The 21,560-nt window shown below is 36.1% G+C and overlaps 1 protein-coding gene across 3 annotated transcripts in view; it reads right to left on the bottom strand.

The window, feature by feature from the left end:
- Positions 1-21,560, bottom strand: part of SLIT2 (slit guidance ligand 2) — a 362,288-nt gene that overhangs the window by 143,549 nt on the left and 197,179 nt on the right. For all 3 annotated transcript variants that reach the window (XM_078068441.1, XM_036120779.2, XM_036120793.2), the window contains exon 5: positions 7,697-7,768. In XM_078068441.1, the coding sequence (XP_077924567.1) occupies positions 7,697-7,768 (72 nt within the window). The remainder of the gene's footprint in view (positions 1-7,696; positions 7,769-21,560) is intronic.

Raw genomic sequence — 21,560 nt, 5'->3', positions numbered from 1 at the left:
AAAAAAATAACTTTAAAGCCAGACAGAGTCTCTCAGTATTTCAACAAAAGTATTATAACTATGCTCTGGTTCTCCAGGGTTTTTTAGGTACTAGAAATAGAAGTTTAGTTCATATTCATATTACTATAAATGGCAAACTCCAAAAGTTTAGTTGACTTAAAATAATATATCAAAGTGATTAGAATCAATAGGAGGGAGTAACAACATTTTGCCATTTGGAAAGAACCCTGGTAAAACATATAAATCAGATGGGAGAAAAAAATGTTGTTAAGGATATGGGCATAATCTGTTCTATTTCTTCCCTTCTGTGTATAAAATTCAAGTCAATACAAGTGCGTAAATACACAAATCTTATGCCAATAATGACTCTTTAAGAAGAAGTACAAGATTTAAGTTATAATGGATAAAGAACGTAAGAATAATATAAATTGACCCATATGAATGAACACCCTAGGCCGAAGTTTCAGCAACCATGTCATTTAACCTCAGCATAAAAACACATAGGCGCTAACCCAGGTATGAGTGAATGAAACAGCCAAAGTAAGGACTATCCCCTGAGGAATGCAAAATAATTTATTTGAGAATTTAGCCCTTTTGCAATCTTTCAAGCAAAATGTTGTGGGTTTTGTTTTTTGTTTTCTGTTTTGTTTTTTGTTTTTGCATAGGAATAAAGAATCTCAGTTTTTATTGGAATAATCTATGGTATAAAGTTATATCCACTTGCTAATTTATTAGGGAAAAGTCAAAGGGTAAGCTCTAAGAGACATGGTACCAGAAAATGGAGGAACAACAATTAAGTAGTCCTTCATGTTCTAGTAGCTCTTGTAAACTAATCAAAGGTGGTAGAAACTGAAACTGACAATAACAATTGCTTACATTTATTGAATGCATAGCAAATGGCAGGATCTGTAGATATGCTTTCTCATTATTCCTCACAATAACTTAAAAAGGTAAATGTTCTCATTATTCTGATTTTACAGAAGAGAACATGAAGCTCATAGAAGTTTAATAACTTATTCAAAGTAGATAATAAATATGTAGTGAAATCTTAATTCCAATTTAAATCTATGTATTGCTGAAGCCCCCACTCAATAGTAAGTGTCCAGGGAAAGAGATTCAGGAGCTATTCATTCTGCAAACGAAAGCTTCAGCTCAATCTCTGATAGCCAAATTTCAAAGGCGAAGTCAGCATATAAAGAGTGCTATAGAATGTCAGGGAAGGAACAGATTACCCTAGGCTGAAGCAGTCTTGTGTGAGGAAGGAAAAATCTTGAACCTTAAAAAACAGGTAGAATCCAGAAAGAAAGAAAATAAAGTGGGTATTCTCTGCGGAGGGAAAAGACCCAATCAAGAACAGTTGTGAGCAGAGGTTCTACAATGTTCACAATGAATATTTGCAAGAGAGAGGCCATTATGGCTTGAGCAAAGAGCTTGTGGGCAGATTCACTGGGAGAGGGGGCTGGGAGCCTGGGTGGATGTCAGAATGTTAGGACTAGGCAGAATATCTAAAGAGAGCATGCTATTCAATAAAAGCCACTGTTTTCTCAGGAAAGAGTTTACATTCTTCAGAACCTATAAAACTATCACAACATTCTGCCATATCCCCAAGGTTTTGCCATAGGGCCAAATCAATGTGTTGTTGTTGTTTTTGATAAGCTGAATGATTTTTGAGCCAGGGTGTGATGGGATTAAAAAAACAATGCTTTATAAAAACAAATCTGTCTGCAATGTTAAAATTATCTAATGAGACTATAGATTGGAGATCAAAATTCAATTAGTAGACTGCTGTAATAATTCAGAGGTAGCAAAGTGTGCCTGTTTAGGGTTGGGGAACCAAGAAAACTAAAGATCTGTTCTATCTCAAGGACAACATGGCAGCCATAGAAAGATCATGCCAATTCTTATTTTATACATATGTGAATTGGATTCCCAGTCACTCAATCAGATAGTCTTGTGTTTTGTTTGTTTTGCAAAGTGTTTATGAAGATATGTTATATAGATTCATTTTCACATAATAGAATGATATCATTGAAGAAAAATGCTAAGGCACCCTGCAGACAGAGCAAAAAGAAAAGTTGGAGAGGCTGTTGGTAGCAAACTTGATCATAGTTGTTGGGGATTATTACAATTTAGGATTCCTTTCAAGGGAGTGTAAATCAGGCAGGTTACAGGACCATGGACAGTTCCCGTGGTACTTACAGCATCTGCTGAGTACCCAGACAACTGTTGGTTACCCCTATGTCTACAGACAATATTCTGGATATTAAGAGGAGCTCTGTTCATTGAAATGAAACTTAAGTTCCTTACTATCTATCTAAATGAAGACCCATCTCTACAGGTTTGTTCAGAAGGTTCTACATCCCACTGAAGACCTGTGGCATTTAATCTAACGGGAAGGATAGAGGGTCCCTTGAGTGAGAAACCAACCACCCCTTCAAAGTCTCTTCAGCCTCAGGTTTACTGAAAACACTCTAAGAAGGAGCTGGGGGGAATAAAATATACAATTTAAATTTTATATCAATGAATTTTATTTTTATGATAATATATTAAGTATATAAGTATGGTAAGAAATATAATGAACTAAACATGAAAACTAGCTGATTATAGCAGATAATTTGCAATTATGACAACTTATAAGACACAGCTAAAAGAAATCTTGCATTTGCATGGTAAAATATATAATGCACTCTTCTAATTGTCACATATTGATTTTATAATATGTGAGCAACACTTGTTCCTTTATTGTTATGAAGTATCCAGTGGGATACTCATTTCTCTAGTATTTAAAACCAGGGAAATGTAAAAAATAAAGTAAAATACAGAAGTCTTTCTGTGTCCCTAGTCTAGAATGGCAGATTTTCCTTCTACGGGTTTTAATGGATCCATCAATAAAATAAATTGATGATGACAGAGTTCCAGAAAAAAATGAAATTTCTAAATAATATAAATAGCTATATGACAACATACAGATTAACTCTGTCTTTCCCGTTTGCCAAATCTTCTTATCTCCAATAATCATTGCAACACAAACTGAGTGATTTGTTTCCTAAAAAGTCATGGCCATACATATTTGTTTCCCAAATACTATGATGACTCACTCAAAGAAAACCAAACTAAATCATCTTATAACCTGACACTTGTCTATAAATTAATGTATGTTTAAAAAGGAAAAATAAAATAAGATGAAAACAGTGAGAGTGGCAAACCATAAGAGACTCTTAACTCTAGGAACCAAACTGAGTGTTGCTGGAGGGGAGGTGGGTGGGGAAATGGGGTAATTGCGTGATAGGCATTAAGGAGGGCACCTGATGTAATGAGCACTGGGTGTAATATGTAACTGATGAATCACTAACTTCTACCCCTGAAACTAATAATACACTATATGTTAACTAAATTGAATTTAAATATTTTTAAAAAGGATAAATATAAATATTTTCCCTAATCTGTTTTTTAATAAGAGGCAGTTTTCCTGCAAAAGGTGGGTAAGACTCATATAGGGTTAAGGGAATTGGGATAGTACAAGCAAATGGAAGGACATGTATTTATTTATAGACAATAAACACTACAGTTTGCCTGGAACATAGAGCACATTTTGAGGGCGTACTGCAAAATAAAAGAAGAAAAAAGCTGGTGTGATTTATCTTACAAGTATATCTAAAATAATACATGTTGGAATTTAAATGTTTTAAGTGTTAATGTTGCGCTCACTAAAGAAACTAAAAATATGTTAAAGTTTACTTTTGTGATATGAATAACAACTAGCAATCTATTGAAATTTTAAGTTCATATATTTGTACAGTCTCTTGCTTAAATCTTGGGATAATTATAACTAGGAATGTTTTGTCATAAAAACAAGAGACTTGGAAAATCTTTATACCTTTAAGGTGCATGCTTAGAGAATAAGCTCACAAGTCTCAGCAAGAAAGCAAGGCTTAAATTAAGTATTCTCCTAAATTATTCAATTAACTGGAAATACCTCACAGATACTTGTAAACAAAATAGTTTAAATAATATAACATGTCTTAATTTGAAATTTGATCAGGAGGCAAGAAGGATTTACTGCATCAGTGTTTCAATAAATTAAACACATATAGAAAGTTTATAAGGAAAAATCATATAAACCTTGATTATCATTTTGGTGAGGCATCACTTGGTAATCATATGGTATCGATACTTTAATTCAGACTTGAGTGGGGAATTTAAAAACAGATGTAAATACTATGGAAAAGTTGCCAGTGACTATTATAAACACTATAATTTAGTTGGTATTTTAATATGATCTTGTTATTCTCAGATCTCACCATCTAAAATGTCAGGAAAAAGAAAGCGATTTAAGTTGCCGCTAGAGAAAATTAGGTAACAAAATAAAATATACAGGGTTTTATTCCAGTTAAGAAATTAATAGCAATAAGCAAAAAGTTATGGGAATTCCTCCCTGGAGATGTTTAAGAGCAAGATAAATGTCCATCTGCCTAGAATAGTTTTAGTGTGGCTTGCCTGGGGGAAGAGGAATAAGATCTGCTAATTTGCAAAATTTTCACAGCATCAGTTTCATATCGTCAAGTTGTTGCCTTGAGCATATTTAGCCAATCCACAAGATTAGAGTAAGTGCTTCCAGTGAAAATCTTCTGATAACTGGAATTTGCTCTCAATAAAGCCTGAATGTGGTAAATCCAATAAACCTGTTACAGTGCACCAGACTGGGCATTTAGACAGCTCTATACAAAATATCGTCATATTGTTGTAATGCAGTAAAGAACACATTTCTTCTGTCTAGACTTCTTTTTTCTCTTTTATTCTGGGAATGAGTTGGAACAGTAGACATCCACTATGCAGGATTATGCAAACTGTAAATGCATACAGTGGAATGATAAATAGGACAGAGTACTGTACCTCTCCTTCCACGCTGAATATTAATAATGTTAATTTTTGAGTCATTTTATTGAGTCGTTACTTGATGACTGATGGTTACCTTGTATAATAATACGGATTAAAATTTACCCTCAGTTCTAACATATTTTACCAGACATCTGCTTAACTTTTAATGGTTAAACTCATCTTCATACAAAGCCCCATGAAACTGCTATTTTTTTTTTTTTTGGAACAATGTAGTTTGAACTATGTTTCAAATATAGAAACATGCATTTTAACTGTAAAATTCTATAAAATTGTAGCTATGATCCTAATTAATTAAATAAACCTATAAATGCACTGTGGTATTTCAATGTTGCTCTAAAGATCTTTGACATTGTTACGTGGAAGGCAGCAAGAATAGTGGAAATCGATTCTAACTTTGCATTGATTCTTTAATAGATTCTAACTTCCTCAATCCACCCTTGTCTGCTGCGACTCACCAACACATAACATGAATCAATATCCTTGAATCCTTGAAGATTCCTTTAGATTTTCTTTCAGGAACTCTTTCCTACGATTCCCTGATTACCTCAAGCCATATTTTTTATCTCTTTCCTCAGCACCTGTAGCATGTAATACCTTGCTTATAAATCAAGGTCTGGTGTATATTTAGTACTTTCTGCTATATTTTCTTTTTCCACTTATTAGCCCCATGTCCAATTGACCCATACTAGACACGGATCTACCCTAACCATGCCCAATATTGCAAACTACTTCATGTTCTACTTTCCTAAATCTTTACTACATCTTTTTAAGGGCTAACTTCTAGTGGTTGATTAGTGAATACTTACAGAATGAAATAATACACTCCATTTTATAGCATTTTACTAAAAGGCCTTTCACATATCTTCTTTCCCTAATAACCACATCAAACCCAAGCAATTATCATATTCATTTTACAAAAGTGAAACTAAGACTCAATGGAGTTTACTGATTTGTCATACCTACAAATCCAGTAAGTAGCGAGATTCGAACTCTCCAGTCCTAAACCCATCTCTCTGTATACATATTAACTGCCCTTAAATTTGGAGGGAAAACGATGCATATAGGGGAAAAAAAGATTTTCAAGATCCTGCTAAATCAATATCGCATTCTTCATAGCACACTGGCTAGCATCTCACTTTTCTTTTTATCTTTAAACTTCTAAAATCACAGTCTTTAAGGATAAATAAAGAGGACATAAGGAGGAATCCCAACATGATTAGTATCCCATTACCAAATGTATCCTTAAATATGGAAGATGGGCTACTTATAGACTTGGATTCCCTGAATATCTTTACTAAGAAGATTAAAAGCCACCTGTTTTAAGGATTTAGAGATAATACTATTGTAAGATTGCAAGTGGCATTCCCAGAGGGTGGTCAACTATAGCCATGATTATCCTTTTAAGTGACATACAGGCAACTTGAGTAGGTGCTGTATTGGGATCTTCATATAGTTCTGACCAGACATAGGACACAAAGGTAGTTTTGAACACCTTACATCTCAGAATCTGCCTGAAGACCTCCTCAAACCCTAGCAAGAGCAGATAAAACGAAAGCAAACAAAATCCTCTTAACATGCAAACATTCATGAAAACCTAGGGCCAGAATTTTAAGGGCTCCACACATTTATATCTAGAGTCTATATTTCTCTGTCTTTACTTGTACATTTAGAAAGTACAAATTTAACGCAAAAATCATTTACACTGAGGAGAAGATGCAGAGGCGAAAACTTGCAGCTTTATAAACAGTCATCCTCTTTGACGACGGAAAACATCTGTCTCACTCTTCCTACTGGAAAAATAATGTTGTATCCCACCATGGAGAATGTCGAATATAAGTTAATTCTTGAAAAGTGCCTGCATTGTTTATCACTAGCTAAGAAATATTGAATTCCTGATAGTTAATCTCAGCACACAGAGGCTTTTTTCCCCCTACATTCCAAAGTAATGTAAAAGCTACGGACAACACTTTATGTCCTAGCATTTGCAGTCAATCAAAAACAATCATTTTCAAAGACTTGTGTAGTATTTTAGAATTTATAAGATACATATTGACAAAATTAGGATTTTTACTGAAATCTTAAATCTGATATGTATCTTCAAAGCAATAGGCACTTGCAAAAAAACACTTCTACACAAGACACTGGATTTATAAAAGGAAAATTCAGAAACATGGTTTCCTTTACTTCATGCTTTTTTTTCTTTTTAAAGAGGGCTATACACATATTCCTTCATAAAGATATAGGGGAAAATACGTAAGAAAAATATTCACACAAAGGGAAAGACATAATTTTCTCATTCTCACTTTTGGCATGTAATGAAAACAGTGATCTAAAAGTGATAAAAACAAAAACAAAAACAAAAACAAAAACACTATAGCTCTAGGCTCCAGGCATCTCTAACAAGAAAATATCTACTCTTTCTAGAAAAAAATAGTTTTATATTCTTCATTTCCAATAAACACTGATAACAACATAAAAGGGAGTTATTGATGTAAGTTGACAGTAAAAATGAAGAAAATATGCTGTAAATACCTTTTAATCAAATCCTTTCTTGAGATTTCACAAGATTAATCACAAAGTTTGAAGAATGAATTTGATAACAACTTCAGACGCAAGACATCTTTTACATGAGAATTTCTCCAGATAGCTTGTGAAAACAATTTAAGACTTATTATTACAAGCTTTCCTAAGCAAGCATAAAGATAAATAGGGCTTTCACTTTTTTTTCTGACACACTATTCAATATAAATTTAAAGATAACTTTAAAACAACAGTATAAGTTGGAAAAATTACTTACAGATTTTTAATGTCAACTGCCCCACGGAAAGCCTTCCTTGGAATTGCCTGAATTTGATTTTCACTGAGATCACTGAAAATGACAAAAAAGGAAAAGGTCAAGTTATAAAATATCATTTAAAAATTATTTTAATCAATGTGCTTGACAAATAATAAAACACCTCTTAAAATAGCTGGAAAAATACTATCAGGATCATAATTAAATCCGTATCATCAGATGCAATTTCTAATACAAATAATTTACATTCATAATACAGATTAAAGGTTGAACTAAGTGGTTTCTTGAAGTACTTTTCCAGATCTTTAATTTCATAATAAATTATAAAATATGATTCTCTTAAATTTGAGTTAATTCAATTCTGTGTTATACACTATTCCTTTAAAACCCAAAAAACAAAAAGCAAACAAAAAAACAGTAAATTGTTCATAACTCAATTTCAGGGGGTTCTTAAATTTTAGTACTTGATATTTCTCCAACATCACTGGCATAACTTAAAAAGTATATAGGAAAGAAGTTCATTTTAACATCCTAGAGAAGAGCAGCCAAAAACTGATAAAACCTAGGCAGCATGATTAAGTTTTCGCAGCGCTTTAAGTAATGTTGAAAATGGAACACGGCAGTACCAGCCCAACAATAAAAGCAACAGTTCTTGCATGAAATATTAACAGCAGGTTGATTTAAAACCTTCTTTAAATAATTCCATTAAAACCATAAACACAGACTGTCTATGTTTGCATTTTAATTTGAGAAATACATTTTAATCAAGGGGGAAATAAAGCACTTTTTCAGCTGGAGTGAGAAGTTTGTAAAAATCACTCATCTCACGAAACGGATCGTTATTTTTCCCTCAGAGTTCAGACAAATTCAATGAGCTTACATAGTATTAGCCTTAACAAGTAGGATATAAATATACGTGCAGGAAATGTAACTGAAAACAGAGAAATGCTCATCTAATTTTAAGTCACACTACCACACAGCAGAAAGTTGAAATATCAAATAAACAAATTATTACAGTCACAATGATGGTGCTAAAATTATCTTTAAAATTCTAAGAAAGCTGATGCTCATTAAGAAAGATGGAACTACTAACCACGGGTGCTTAGCTGATGAAAACAGAGCCATTTTCCAATTATGTGGGAGTGTATGGGATGGATTCATCCCCATCCTCTCCCCTAACGCTTCTTATGACCAGAGCTTATCGTTCATATACTTGTGGCCACGCAATAGAGATAATTGGCAGATAGAGAGATTTAGTGTGTGGTCCTGACCTCGTTAGCACCAAGTTTTAAACAACTGATATTTGCATTCATATCTCAATATTCTCAACGTCCAAATAAAAAATGTTTGCTAAGCAATTTGTAAAGAAATAAATGCTCGTCTATTTAAGGGGTAAAGGTCTTTAGGAAAAAAAGAAAAAAGCAAAACACACATTTTATTTCAAACAGTAAATTTATAATATGTGCTTATGTAGGAGTTAAGGCAGTCATCCATTTCCTAAGTTCTGTAGCTCCGTTACTGATTTCAATGGTTTCAGTATATCCCTAAGAGTAATAAAACTTCATTTCCTTAAAAATTGCTTATTTCTCCAGCTTGTCATTGATCCAGACTGACTTCCTTCCCTTAATTACATCAGGTTAAGAATGTTTAACAGTGTATATTTAACAGCCTTGATGCTGGAAAAAGTGTTGAAAGGAGGCTACTGAGCAAGGAGAAAGTAAAGAAAAACACTGGAAAAAAAAAAAATCAGAACATAATAGAAATGAGGAGGGAAAAAACATTGAACCCAAGCAAATTTGAATCTGCAATGCTCCATGGAAACCAACAGTGGTGTTGTTACTGCTGTCTCTGTCAAGTCAATGTTTTCTCATCACTTATGCTTCTCTATTTCTCCTAAGACAAAGACTGCCTTGGAGGCTGTAGGTGGATAAAAATGGCAGAGCTGTTTCTTCAGATCTTGCCAGCTTTCTAGGCTCTGCAGTCTTTCCATCCAGCTGGCTGGGGCCATTTCATTTGCCACCTACAGTCTCAGCTCTGCTCAGTCTCTACGCACAGTTTTTCCTAGGGTCGTGTTCTCAATGGGGAGATGGTGGATGGGAGGAAAGTCAGAGGGCTGGTATTAGGTGGTTCATAGAGATATCACTGAAGAAAGTGAAATGCACAGTCAGAAGACCATTCCTTCTAAAATGGATTTTAGTAGAAGCTTCTGAGTCCCATAGGCAGAATTCTAGGATGTGGAAGGGTTGTATACTGCTAACACTTACCAATCTTTTCTTTTTATGGAAGAATGAGAAACTGTCAACTGCCAATCTCAGTGCCTCTTTACTCCCCTAGGTCAATGGTTTATGTGTGGCTGCCCCCAACTAGACTGCTTCCCAGACTAGTTTACAGGTTCTCTGTGTTTGTGTCCAGTCCACCAGGGCAGGCAACTTCAATTCTGGATCACAGGCCCCTTCAGTTAAGTGGACCATGTTCATCAATGACAGGAGAAAGAAACAACACATTTTCAGCACCTACAGTATGCAATAGTTATTTTTTTATAAATAATATATTATCAAATATGATCTGTATTTCCTTTAATCCCCATAACCATCTTGCCAAGTAGGTAACATTATCCTGGTTTTATAGGAAAGGAAATTAAGCTTCAGAAATGTAAGGTATTATTTCTAAACAATGAGACAAATGGTTTAAGTAAATATATAAGAAATACAGATAAATACTGAGTCAGGATTTGAGGAATTCTAAAGATGACACAAGGGGCTACTTAATCAATCTCAATATGTCCTTCTTGTGCCCCAGAACTTAAAAGGCTTTTCCTTAACTTATCATAGCCTCTGGTTTATGTCCTTTGCAAAATGATAGATTGGACTGTGTTAGAAATGACTCATATTTTCTATATATAATCAAGGGGAGGTTACTAGTTATTTCAATCCAACATATATTCATTTAAGATCTACTACATGCAAGGTATTGGCTGATGTTGCAGGATTGCTGAACTGGGGTAAGGCCTATTTCCTGGCTTCAGGAATTTTCAAATCCAGTAAAGAAGATAAGCAAGTAGCCAAACAGAAGGCCAACTGAGAGATTTAAACAAGTTATCGTGAGTCTACAAAAGCAAGACAGCACACTAAGTTTAAAAAAGGTAATGTGAATGTGTCCAGATGTAAAGGTGAAGGAGTGGAGGACAGCACTTCTAGTGAAATAAATGTCACAAGTGAAATATGGAGGGGAAAAAACAGAACTTTTCATGAGAGTAGCCTTTGGTCTGATTTGCTTAGAAGGTGCAACATCTACAGTAGAGTAATAGGAGGGGAGGTCAGAAGGTTAAGTCAAAGGTGTGATGAGTAGATTTTTTGGTACCAACTGAGAAGTGCATTCTTATTTTAGCACATAATAGTGGGGAGGGAAGGGTGGTAGACAGGAGCAGGACAGAGGCTGGACCTCAGATAAACTAAACTGGCAATGGGATTTAGGATGAATACGTGGAGTCAAAGACTTGAGTCTGGAAGACCAGATACAAGACTTCTATGATAGTCGGGGAAAGGGTAGTGAGAACATCAAGCGATAAAACAACCAAAAATATATCACTTGCTTACCATGGGCCAGTTAATAACTGCAGCAACTCCTACTCCCCAAAGGTGGAGAATATTGAGTGGTATCAGGGATGCATGAAAAAACAAAACTCAGGAGTAGATTGTAGGTGGATATGGACTCAGCAAGGGAGAGAAAGGAGACAGAAGTTACTCTGAACTTAGATTAAAGGTAGTGTTAATAAAATTGGGAAATCAGAAGAGCCATTTGCAGTGTTCATTATGAGTTTGGTTTGGGAAGTTTTTCAATCCAGTTAGAAAGATGGGATATATCACATAGTTTGGTGACAACAAAGACAGTGTATGCTAAGTAAAACATGTGTGGTAGCTGAGAAAGGTGATCTAGAAGATCAAAGAAGTAAGTCACTGGAGGTTAGATGGATTCAGGCCACTTTCAAAATAGAATGGGATTTTTTTTGAACCTTGATGAAAATGACAGAGCTCAGTAATTCTCAGCCTTCAGTACTAGAGAAGGGGATGGTAGAAAGTGGTTGGCTGGAATCCAAGGAGAGAGTCAGAATGTCAAAGGATTTAAGGGCATAGAGTGCAGACCTAGACTATCTGCCATTTATTAACCACATGCCCTTGGAAGAACTGCTTACCCTTCTGTGCCTCAGTTTCTTCATCTGCAAATGGAATAATGATAATGTTACTGCATAGGACTATATGGTGAATTCAATGAGTCCATACTTTTTTTATTTTTTAATTTTTCTAAAGACTTCATTTATTTATCGGGGGGGGTGGTTCATGGAGTGGGGGAGGAAGCAGATGAAGAAGCAGGCTCCATGCTGAGCAGGGAGCCCAATGCAGGGCTTGATCCGAGGACCCTGGAATCATGACCTGACCCAAAGGCAGACCCTTAACCGACAGAGCCACCAGGAGCCCCAAGTTTATACTTTTAAAATGCTCATAAAAAATGCTCAGAAAGTACCTGCACATAGTAAGCACCACAGACGTGTTGGTTATATACATGATACAACTGTTTTACTCAGAGACTGTTATGTGCCCCTGAGTGTACTACTTTGTTCCTTGAAGACCACTGCAGGCGATGTGAGACATTACTGATGGGAGGGTGCTGTTCTGTGAACTGTGTGGAATGAGAAAAATGAGTCAGAACTACTGAGTTAGCAGGATGGAGCTGCCAAGGGAAGAGTCTGTAATTATATCACTAGGCAGTAGAGTGTAAAAATGTGTTTCAGAGTAGGAAAATGGCTTGACTGGAGTTGATTTTTAGGAAGATTAATCTGGAAATTGAATTTTGGAGCAGGCAGGGACAATGGGCAGAGAACTGGTATTGGGCAGTGTTGGTGGAGAGAGACTGTGGGTCTCTAGTTAACTAGAAAATTCTTTCTGGTGAATATTAAGTAATAAACTTGAGTTTGGCTCAGGTCCAAATATAAGGTCCTCAATGCAAGTTAAGGTTATTTTCATCTCAGGGAGAGATGATTTTCTGATTAAGGAAATAACAAAATACAAAAGTGCAAAAAGTGGGGAAGACAAGTGTAGAAACTGGAGAAATGGGGTTGAAGACAAGGATACTAGTTTAGTTTTGTGATATTTTGAACTCATGTAAATGGAAATATATTCCATGCTCATAAATTGCAAGAATTAATATTGTTAAAATGTCTTTTTTTTAAATATTGTTAAGATGTCCTTATTACCCAAAGGAATCTACAGATTCAATGCAATCCGTACCAAAATTCTAAGGCCATTTTTCATAGAAATAAGACAAACCATCCTAAAATTTGTATAGAACCCCAAAAGACCCTGAATAGCTAAAGCAATCTTGAAAAGAAAGACAAAACTGGAGGTATCACACTCCCTGAATTCAAACGATATTACAAAGCTATAGTAATCAAAACAATATGGCAGTGGCATAAAAACAGACACATATACTGATGTAACAGAAGAACCCAGAAATAAACTTATACACATATATCCAATTAATCTATACAAGGGAGCCAAGCATATACAATAGGGAAGGACGGTCTAGTCAATAAATGGTATTGTAAACTGGAAAGCCACATACAAAAGAATGAAGCCAAACCCCTATATTAGACCATACACAAAAATCAATTCAAAATGGATTAAAGATGAACATAAGACCTAAAGCCATAAATCCCCAAGTAGAAAATGTAGGAGGTAAGCTCTTGACATCAGTCCTAGTAATGATATTTTTTTCAATTTGACACCAAAAGCAAAGGCAAACAAAGGCAAAAATGAATAAGTGGGACTATATCAAACTAAAGAGCTTCTGCACAGCAAAGGAAACCATCAAAAAATGAAAGGCAACCTAAGAATGGAAGGAAATATTTGTAAATCATAACCCCTGATAAGGGGTTTATATCCAAAATATATGAATGACACATACAACTCAATGGCAAAAAAAAAAAAAAACCCAGTCTCATTAAAAGGTAGCTTAGTGATGAGACATTTCATGTTGATTATTTTGTGAATATTAAACTACCCTTGCATCCCAGGAATAAATCCCACTTGATCATGGTATATGATATTTTTAAGCATTTTGTTGGATTCGGTTTGCTAACATTCTCATGAGAATTTTTGCATCTATATTGAATAAACTTTTTTTTCTAAAGAAGACATACAAATGGCCAACAAGTACATGAAAAAAATCCTCAACATGACTGTACACATCAAATGAAATATATAACCCACAAGGAGAAATCCCCTCACACCTGTTGGAATGGCTGCCATCAAAAAGATAAGAGAGAAGATTTTGGTGAGGATGTACAGAAAAGGGAATCCTTGTGCACCGTTGGTGGCAATATAAATTGGTGCAGCTACTGTGGAAAACAGTGTGGAGGACCCTCCCCAAATTAAAAATACAATCACTCTATGATCCAGCAATTCCACTTGTGGGTATTTATCTAAAGGAAAGGAAATCACTATCTCAAAGCAGCATCTGCACTCTCAAGATTATCGCAGGATTATTTACAATAGCCAAGACATGAAAACAATCTAAATTCCTTTGATGATTAAATGGATAAAGAAAATGTGGAGGGAGAAATGAACATAATTAAAAAGATACAGTGGAATATTATTTAGCCATAAAAAGGAAGGGAATTCGGCCATTTTTGACAACATGGGTGGACTCTGAGGGCATTATGCTAAGTGAAATAAGTCAGAGAAAGACAAATATTGCATTACTGTATGATATCACTTATATGTGGAATCTAAAAAAAACCCAGAACTCATACATACAGAGAATAGACTGGTGGTAGACAGAGAAGAGGTGGGGATGGGGGAAATGGGTGAATATGGTCAAAAGGTACAAACTTCCAGGTTTTGATTAATAAATTCTGGGTATATAATGACTATAGTTAATAACACCGTATAGTATGTTTGAAAGTTGCTAAGAGAGTAGATCTTGAAATTTCTCCTTCCAAGAAAAGTTTTTTAACTGTGTCAGGTGATGGGTATTAACTAAACTTATTGTGGTAGTCATTTTTCAATAAATACATATTTCAAATCATTCTCTTGTACATCTTAAATTAATACAATGCTGTATGTCAGTTATATTTCAATAAAACTGGGGAAAATATCACCCCCCAAAAAGGTTATTGCAAGTGCTATGTTCAATATTAAAAATATTGAACATCTTGAATTTGAAAGCCTGGTTTATTCAACTTTCCAAGATCACAAGGAAGTGAAAAGAGCTGGAAAGGCCGTCTGATCCTGAAGTTAATCTTGATAAGAAAGATATGAATGAGGGTGAACATAAGTCGTTCCAATGGAAAAGGTTCTACATTGTGGGTATTTGCACAATTGGAAAGACTCAGGACCCCCAGAGCCAGGCCAGAGTAGTGGCCCTCATGGTCATCAGCCAGGAAACCCTGGAGTTTTCCATTTTAGATCCTCCCCCTTCTACTACATCCAACCCATTCCCCAAACTACTTCAATAGTGTCTCCAATCAAGTCCCATCCTATCATTCTCCACTGCCATAGCCACTGCTAGGACATTCATCACCGTTTTGGACATGAATGAGATTCAAACTCATCTCTGACTTAATTTATGATCCTTTCCAATGCATGCTCCACATTAGCACCAGTTTTATTTCCAAAATTGAAATCATATCAAACCACCTCCTCCCTGAGTCTTCCTCATCTCAGTTAAGGAGACACCATCTTTACAGTTTTCAGTCCAAAAACTTTGCAGTCTTCATTGTCATTCCATATTCTTCCACACCCGACATCCAACCCATCAACAAATCCTCTTAACTCTCTCTTCAAAATAGATCCACAATCTGACCTACCTGTACTTCTGCTTCCCCGACAAAGCCAGCACCCTTCTTGTCTGGGTGATCTTAAAAGCCTTCCAGCTATCGCTCTACTTCACTCCTTGTCTTCCAATAACCATATCTTGCCACATCACTGATCAAAACTTCTCTGATGTCCCATCTCACCACAAGAGAAAGCACAGAGCATCACAAAGATTGACCAGGCTCCAAACACACTGGTTGACATGGTCATCTTTGACCTCATCTCTTTCTACTCTTTCCTATCCACCCTTCTCCAACCACACTGGCCTTCTTGAGTTTCTTGAACTCAACATTTTCTCACTCAGGGGCTCCCCCTAACAGTCTTTCTGCCTCTGTTTCCACCTCAGACCTTCATTCATGAGTTCCATGTTCTCAATTCATCTTTTCTAAAATCATTTTTCCAAATCTCTCAGCTTTTGCATAATCTTTTTTTTTTGTCTTAAGCACCTAGTTCCTATCCCCAAAAAATGGAAAGTTAAGAATTGTTCAAGACCCAGAGCAAATGGCACCTACTTCAACATAGATTTTCTCCAATTTCCCAGCTAAACCTAGTGCCAAGATCTCTGAAACCTATTAGCTATGTGATGCTGTGCAAGGCACTTAGTTTCTTTCTCCATTTGCTCATCTGTAAAATGAGCTAGTATAAATATCTCTTAGAGCCAATCTGCCTGGTCCAAATGACAATATTGTTATTAATACAAATTACCATTTAAATAATTAAATGTCATTTAATTATTGCATAACTACCAAATATAATTATTTATTATTTGTGAGTCAGTCATTCCCTCTTCTGCACTCTTTAGGCGACTTGCTCACACCTTTATTATAACATTTCAAAAATTTCAGTTGAAATTTTTTTCTTAGATAACTGTCTTCTGCTAGACAATATGATAAATGAAGCCAGGGATTTTAGTTCATTTTATTTCTACAGAATTCCTGGCATATGACAGGAATTCAGTAAGCAAAGGTTTGTGTAAAGGAGGTAGGGACTGAAAAAGAAGTTCTGAAGAAAAAACTTACTGGATGGATACGAATAAGAGACACAGCTCACTATGTACAAGCCTGTGGTGGCAGCCCTGATGAGTAGCAACATCGAATACTGTAGACTCAATGAGGGGAAATCAGGAAATAAAACTGGACTTCTGAGAGGACTTTTATATATACTGGTATCATGGCAATGCAAGAGGCTGAATTCACCACAATGTTCCACAAAACAATGAACGTATGAGACTAGAGCCAATAAAGAGGTCAGAGAAAGAAATACAGATTAATCAGTCCTTGTGCTACGGTGAGAAATGAACCTGCAGTGCATATCTAAATCTCCTCTCTGATGGTATGCATTGACAAATTTCGGATTTGCAGGTTATCGTCCCCAAGAAGCAATGCTAAGCGTACTCAAGATTTCACTATTTGCAAGTGGGAAAGTCAGCCGAGTTCTCCCACCCTCCCTTCTGTTCTCTCATTCATGCCTTCAAAAGTATTTATTGACAGCATAAAATCTGATATAATCACTGCTTTGTGACAGTTCTCTGTTTTTCTTTTATGGTATTTTTATTTATTTTTTTTTTTGCATTTTTATTATTATGTTATGTTAATCACCATACATCATTAGTTTTTGATGTAGTGTTCCATGATTCATTGTTTGCGTATAACACCCAGTCCTCCTTAATACCCATCACCAGGCTAACCCATCTCCCCATCCCCCTCCCCTCTAGAACCCTCAGTTTGTTTTTCAGAGTCCATAGTCTCCCATGGTTCATCTCCCCTTCCGATTTCCCCCTCTTCATTCTTCCCCTCCTGCTATCTTCTTCTTTTTTTATGGTATTTTTAAAAAGATTTATTTATTTGAGAGAGAGAGCGTACAAGCACACGAGCATGGGCGGGAGGGGCAGAGGAAGAGGGAGAGAGAATCTCAAGCCAGCTCTGCGCTGAGCACAGAGCTGGATGTGGGGCTCAATCTCACGACCCTGAGATTATGACCTGAATGGAAACCAAGAGTCGGACACTTAACCAACTGTGCCACCTGGGGGCCCCTATCTTGTTTTTAACCACCAACTTGACTGCTACTTCTTAATAAGCAGGGCTGTCTCTTCTACATATGTCCTTTCTCTTCCAGGTCTTTATATGATCCCATATAGAATAGATTCATTGCTTGTCAAGATGCATGAATGGTCTTTTTTAGTTGTTCCTCCACTAAATGTTTTGTTACTGAGAACCTGCAATAACTTCTAGTACTCAGTAACCAAAGCTTTATTGAACATAATGGTAATAATAGATATCTATTTTTCTTCTGTTCTCTAATATACTTTGATAACAGTGCTTTCTTGCTTTTTTTTTTTTTTTAAGATTTTATTTATTTATTTGAGAGAGAATGAGAGAGAGAGAGCATGAGAGGGGGTAGGGTCAGAGGGAGAAGCAGACTCCCTGCTGAGCAGGGAGCCCGATACGGGACTCGATCCTGGGACTCCAGGATCATGACCTGAGCCGAAGGCAGTCGCTTAACCAACTGAGCCACCCAGGCACCCGCTTTCTTGCTCTTAATAAAAAGTGTCAATAGAAGGTTTTTTATACAACTTACTGACAATTGAAAATCTCCATAGAAATTTAAGTGTGAAGAGTTTGCACTTTAGAATTGATGAAATAGGTTAATAGTCAAAGCTAACATTTATTGGGCAGTTACTAACTGCCAGACAACACACTTTGGTTTATTTAATTTTTCTATAATCACATCAGGATATACTCTTTTATTTTCATTTAGAGACAGAGAACTAGGGTGTCCAGGGGTTAGGCAACTCCTCATGGGGCCATCACCCTGGTGCTGTGGCTTCAATGTGGTTTGAGGACCACCCATAAGAACCCTCTGAAGAGGCTGTTAAAAACTAGACCTCTGAGCTCCACTCCAGAAATACTAGACAGACTCTTTAGGGGTGATATCCATTAACCTGTGTTACAAGTCTCCTAGGTATCTGTTATGCCCATTGTCTTTGAACCCCATGTTAGCAGCCCACTGGACCATCTCTGATAAATAATACCTTCCAGCTTTTGTTTGTTTTTTAAACATGGTGTTCATTTATGTGCATCTAGTGGGAATGCTAACAGAAAATTAAAAAATGAGAAGCACCATTAAAACCTAGAATATATATAGTTCTTTGGACAAAGAAGAAAGTTGGATAAGAGAGGCCATTTTTTCAATCGTTGTAAAATATATGTAATAAAAATCTCACAACCAGGATACTGATCTTTTTTTTTTATTTTTAAAGATTTTATTTATTTATTTGAGAGAGAGAGAATGAGAGACAGAGAGCATGAGAGGGAAGAGGGTCAGAGGGAGAAGCAGACCCCCAGCTGAGCAGGGAGCCCGATGTGGGACTCGATCCCAGGACTCCAGGATCATGACCTGAGCTGAAGGCAGTTGCTTATCCAACTGAGCCACCCAGGCGCCCCAACCAGGATACTAATCTTGAAAAAATAAAGAATTCACAATGTAAGTAGTTTTTACTCTTTCTATTTCTTCTCTTCAAAATAGTATCCATAATACTGTTTCATATTAACATTGATCATTCCAAGTGGTATTTAAGCCGCCATTTGTGTTACATATAAATACTCCTATTAAATACATTCAAGGAGGACATACCTCATATGGACATACCAACAACAACAAAAACCTCCCTTTGTACCTTTTATGAGAAGGACCATTGAGCTAGTAACCCACGTTTTAAGAAAACCTATGTTTTTTGTCACATCTAAGCACACAGGTAAAACCACAATGGCCTGAAAACACTTCCAGATGCCTAACGTGGCATCCCTGAGGGTGGCTTACTGGGACTGACCTGGAATCAGGTTTGGACAAAAATCCTTAGCTCCATTTCCTAAAACCATGTGACCTGACCATGTGATCTCAGTCAAGTTACTGAGATCTTTTAAATCATGTTTTATTTTTCCTAACTCTAGAAAACCACCAAGCATTACTGTGTCGGGGTTACTGTGAGGACTGAACAATCTGATGTAGTCTCTGTGAAGGTATGAGGTGCTTTGCCCACAAAGGTGCTCACGTGTTACTTTCCCGCAGTTCCATTAGCTCAATTCAGTTCACTTCAGAAATTATTTGTTAAAAGCAAAGTGTGCCGAGCACACTGCTAGTCGTCAAAATAAAAAATAATAAGACACATCTGCTCTCAAGAAGCAGGCAGGTAAGGTAATCATCACACTCCTGAACCGACAAAAACATCAGTAGAAAAATATATGAAGTCCCGAAATAGCAAAGGAGGAAATACTCCATTTTGTCATTGCTTGAACTTCTGGGATGGTAGATGACAGTAAAAAGCAAATAAATGACAACAATGGAAGACTTTTGTTAGGGTGTTTCTTATGTTTAGGTATGGATTCATGGAATATATATGCAGACACAATCTAATATACATGCATTTTTTCCTATCAAGCTTTTGTAGACGTATTTCCCTCTGCCTAGAATATTTACATGTTGTCTCACTTTGTTAATCTACTCATCCCTCTGGGGCAGAATTTAAATATTCTCTCTTCTAAAAATTTTCTCTGAAATATCCTAATACTGGAGTAGATTGTCTTTCTTTGTGCTTGTGTAACATGTTGTACTTAACTGATACTCTGGATTATAATTGCTACACCTTACTTGTTGACACATCCCAGGAGAGCTGAAAGTTCTCGGAGAACAGATACTGAATAATTCATTGTTGTATCCCCAATGCCTAATATAGTGCCAGCCTGTGGTCAATAAAGCATAAATAAAAACATACAAAACAAAGTAAAACTAGTATTTTACTTGTTGACATTTACGTTCTCTGCAGGTACTTGATGTCTTCCTTAGGATATAGTTTATGAAAATACCATTTTCTACTGTGGTAAATTAAGACCATGATGTACTATTTATTCTTTGGCTCCCAAAGATATGATAAAATATTGTATGGTAAAATATATTGTTTTTGGTGATCCAAGTATCTTTACTGAGATCAAGAAGATAAAGGTAATAGCAAAGTTAGAATGATTGTGTTAGCATAAGTAGCACATATTTTAAATGGAAACCAGTCATTGAAAGCATTTATTCAGTCTTAACTATAGTCTTAGTCTCAGCTGATGAGCTTTAAAACCCTTTAATTCTCTCAATATTGGGTGCAGGAGTATGTGTGAGTTTCATACTTTAGTCAAATAACAGGGGTGCCAACTAAGACATAATCATTTCCTGAACATAACCCCATGCCTTTGCTTCAGGAGTTGTACTCTTCATTTGCTGAGATGCATCAAAAATGTTCTCCTATTTTCTCATCAAAATAACTGCAAATATAGTAAGAAAGACCAGGCATGCATATGTGAATAATAATGATATGCATGTGAAAATTAAATAAATGAGTTATAACAAGAGTGAGGTGGTACATAAATCAGGAAATGCTTTTCAAAGAGGGGGGTATTGAGCTGGGTCTTAGGAAACATGGTAGAGGTGGTTTGGCAAGAAGAAAAGGTAAGTTATTTCTAAAGAAGAGACCAGCGTGGGAAGACAATATGCACAGGTATCCTGAGGGTGACATCAATGGGAGTGAATGGTAGGCAGGAAAAATTTTGCTGCATTTAACAAATAATTAGAAGGAAAGAAAGAGATTGTGCTGGGATTCCAGAACATCAAATAAGATGACTATGAAGCTTTCAGCTAATCTTATTAGCAGTAAGAAACAAGATGAGCAAGTAGTGAAACAAGATGAAATAAAGGCTTCAGAAATCTGCAAGAACTAGAGCAAAATATTTAACTACTTCAGAACAGCAAGTTTTGGGGCACCTGGGTGGCTCAGTCAGTTGAGCGTCTGGATTCTTGATTTCAGCTCAGGTCATGATCTCATGGGTTGTGAGATTAAGCCCTGTGTTGAGCCCCAAATTGAGCCCTGTGTTAAGTCCCAAGCTCAGCAAGGAGTTGGCTTGAGATTCTCTCCCTCTGCCCCTCCCCCCAGTCTCTCTCATAAATAAATAAATCTT

This window comes from Halichoerus grypus, chromosome 3, assembly GCF_964656455.1.
Source record: "Halichoerus grypus chromosome 3, mHalGry1.hap1.1, whole genome shotgun sequence".
NCBI classification, from domain to species: domain Eukaryota; kingdom Metazoa; phylum Chordata; class Mammalia; order Carnivora; family Phocidae; genus Halichoerus; species Halichoerus grypus.
Note: the sequence above shows the minus strand (reverse complement) of the source record. Positions and strands in the feature narration are given on the sequence as shown.